The sequence below is a fragment of the Pteropus vampyrus genome, unplaced genomic scaffold (genome assembly GCF_000151845.1).
Source record: "Pteropus vampyrus isolate Shadow unplaced genomic scaffold, Pvam_2.0 Scaffold86, whole genome shotgun sequence".
In the NCBI taxonomy this organism is placed as follows: Eukaryota; Metazoa; Chordata; class Mammalia; order Chiroptera; family Pteropodidae; genus Pteropus; species Pteropus vampyrus.
In genome coordinates this window covers 1,108,671-1,112,023 of record NW_011888867.1, presented here as the reverse complement: position 1 = coordinate 1,112,023, position 3,353 = coordinate 1,108,671, and the positions used below count along the sequence as shown (strand labels likewise).

At 51.8% G+C, this 3,353-nt stretch overlaps 1 protein-coding gene across 1 annotated transcript in view; it reads right to left on the bottom strand.

The window, feature by feature from the left end:
* Positions 1-1,572: 1,572 nt before the first annotated feature.
* The window catches only part of ARHGEF19 (Rho guanine nucleotide exchange factor 19), a 12,014-nt gene continuing 10,233 nt past the window's right edge, over positions 1,573-3,353 (bottom strand). Inside the window, exons 12-13 of the mRNA XM_023532647.1 lie at positions 2,569-2,837; positions 1,573-2,152 (exon numbers count right to left, since the gene is read on the bottom strand). Coding sequence (XP_023388415.1) covers positions 1,995-2,152; positions 2,569-2,837 — 427 coding nt within the window. The 3' untranslated portion in view covers positions 1,573-1,994. The remainder of the gene's footprint in view (positions 2,153-2,568; positions 2,838-3,353) is intronic.

Sequence of the window (3,353 nt, the reverse complement as noted above, 5' to 3'; positions counted from 1 at the left end):
TAGTCACGTACCAATGTTGGTTTCTTGGTTTTGACGACTGTACCATGGTAATGTAAGCTGTTGACAACAGGGAAAACTCAGAGAGGGGGGTATGAAACTCTCTTTATAATCTTTGCAACTTTTCTGTAAATCTCACAGTATTTCAAAGTCAAATCTTTATTAAAAAAAAAATCACATAGCATAGAAACATCTGAAACCAGAATTTAAATTCAAATGTCCCCACCTCCTCAGCCTATACATGCCACCCTCCTGTACCACCTCCTGTTAGAAAGTCACACCCAAAGCCTTCCTCCTGGGCGTGGGCTTCTCCCCTCAGTGTGTGTTTGCTCTCTGGGACCATCCAACTCATCTGTTTTCCATGACCTCCTTTCGAGGGCTAAAGGATGCTCTCATTCCCTGAAGTGTTCTCTATTTCCAGGTCCTTCCACTCTCTTGGGTGACTTGGATTTCAACGAATTGTCTTCCCCGGTATTTACTCTCCTTTGCATTAGTCGCCAATTCCACTTGGGGACCCATGGGGTTTCTGGGAAGACAACTCCCCAACCTGGCTCCAGAGACAGAGCACATGACCTAGGCTAGGTCTATCAGCACACGCCATACCCTGGCCACCATGATCAGCCCAGAGGTAGCCATGTGACCCAAGCTGGTCCAATCAAACTTCAAGAATGCTGGGACAAAGATAATTTTCTTCTTCCATGTTGGATGTGAATGAAGAAGCCTCTTGGAGCTTTAGGATAAAGTTAATGCCAAGGACAACAGAGTAGAGAAATGTAAAGAGCTGGGTCCTCAGTGGCAGCAATGAGCCACAAGATCAAGCCTTGCCTGAAGCCCACCCTGCCTCTGTACTTCTCAATTACGAGAACTATGAAATGGTCCCCAAAAAGACATGCACATTTCACTACCTATGACAAAACAAAACAAAATAAAAACAAAAAAACCTGTGACAAAAAAATGGGTGGGTCTTTGTAAATGGGATTTAAGTTAAGAATTATGAGATGGGGAGATTATCTGGGTGAGTCCTGAATGTTATCACATGGATCCTTATAAGGGGGAGGCAGAGGAAGAATTGACAGAGATGCACAGAGAAGGCAATGTGACCACAGAGGCAGTGACTGGAGTGAGGCCACTGCCAGCCGAAAAAGGCTGGTAGCAGCCAGGAGCTGGAAGAGGCAAGGAAAATTCTCCCCTAGAGCACATCTCCGCTACAGGATGGAGTATGGACCTCCGGACACCTGGATTATGGCCCAGTGATACTGATTTCAGACTTTTGGCCTCCAGAACTCTGAAAGAATAAATTTCTGTTGTTTTAACAGAATTTATTACAGAAGCTATAAGAAACAAATACAAGAACTAATAAATTCTCTTTAATATTTAAGCCTATTCGAATCTGCTATTTTGTTAACTGCAACTCAAAGAAATCCAACTAATACACAGCCCCTGTCTCACCCTCCTCTGGTTAGCGGGGCAAATCTACAGAGGGCAAATCCTTAATGAGAAGCAGCCAGAGACCCTCCTGATCTTTAGCTGGGGAAATGGGGCTGGAGTGGGAGAAGCATCAGATGGCTCACAGACTCCAAGCAAAGGCATTATGGGAGTTTATTGACAGAGAAGTCACAACAACCAGGGAACACACAGGCTCTGGCCAGAAGATCCCAGATACATACAGGTCCCTGCGCCCATTAATCCCAGAGCCTTTCCCAGCCAGGCCCCTAGGGACCAAGAGTCAGGCAGGGTCAAGGGCATGGAAGGGAGAGGGCCCCGTCCTTGCCAGATATCAGAGGTCACCTAGGGGTGGCCCGCATACCAGAGGAAGAAACTGTCCTTAGCCCTGAAGAGTGGACACTGAGGAACATGAGAACAGGCTGTACTGCTGATGCCCGGCCACAGAGCAATAGTCCCAGCAGCAGCGGCTTCGGGCAGGGAGACACTGCAGGCCCCTCCAGACCTGTCTGGGAGCCGGGTATGGAGCTGGTGTCCCAGGCCATGGTTGCCCGTCATGCAGGGGGCTCCCCCAGTTTGCTGGTGGCACTGGTGATCCGCTTATTCTCCCGGAGGTTTCGGAGGCGGGCGCTGAGGCTGCCGATCTCTTCCACGTAGGCCCGGGGCACCCATCCCTTCTCGCCATCTGCCAGGCGGACCCCCTCTAGCCAGCCTAGGGGGACACACAGGCCAGGGGCAGCATCAGTGGCATCAGAGGGACACTAGGGCCAGGTCTGCAAGGGAACTCCTAGGCCCTGACACAAGCCTTGTCTGCACCCCTGGGGCCAAGGTGACATCATCTCAGCTCTCCCGGCTCCAGGAAGGATCCTGCCTCTAGCTGTCTTGTAGATGAACCTCTGGCCTGTTTTTCCTGACATCCTTGAAGGAGAGTATTTCCCACTCTCCCATCAGTCACTCTCAACTCTACATCTTTACAAGCAGGAAGTTCCTCCTCTTGTCTAACTCGATTCCTGTATGCCGTGGTTGATCGACACTTGCATAACCTTTCCCTGTGATGTCTCAGACATCCAGCTACCTCCTGCCCACACAAAGCCCCATAGAGATGCCTTCCCAGGAGGCTCCTCTCACCGTCACTGGTCCGGGTCCTCACTGCCAGGATGTCAGTCTTCTCCAAGGTCAGCTCGTCTGGCTGCAATGCCTTGTATGTCCTGACACACTGGACCTGGGGGCGGTCTGTCAGCCCGAGGGAGAGTGAGGGAGTCCCCACGGCATGATGATGCAGGTAGGGGGCAGGGAGGGGCAGCAGGAGGAAGTAAGAGGATGGGAGGGCGGCTGCTGCTACTTCTTTCCACCCCCCTCCACCGCCCCTCCCTAGCCCGCCTGGCCACCCTTCATATCTTACCCCAAACACAAGCCCTAGGTGAATCCAATCCCTCCCGGCTTCACTTACTGGTCCTGCTCCAGGACTCTCACCATTCCAGCTCAATCCAACACCTTGCCCTTGACCTCTAGGCCAAGGGCCAACTGCCCCCGGACACCCCCCACAAGACAGTAATGGCCACTTTGGATACCCCCCAATGCCACTCTGGTGCTCCCTTCAGTCCATCCTTCTCAACTGGGATTCAAGCCATATCACGCCCCCATCTACAACCCTCCAGGGCTTCCTGCTCCTCTTAGAATAAAATCTGAAGTCCTCCCCACAGCCTTCAAAGTCCTGCGTGGTCCAGCATTGCCCCTTGCTAACCTCCTCTCCTCCCGAATTCCTCCTCTCTCCCCCTTACTCATGAAGCTCAGCCACCCACACTGGCCCCCTCAAACACTCTAAGCTTCCTCCCGCTTCAGGGCCTGGGCACTGGCTGTTCTGACCCCTGGAAGTACCCAGAACTTTTCATGACTGTTCCTCCTCATCCTTC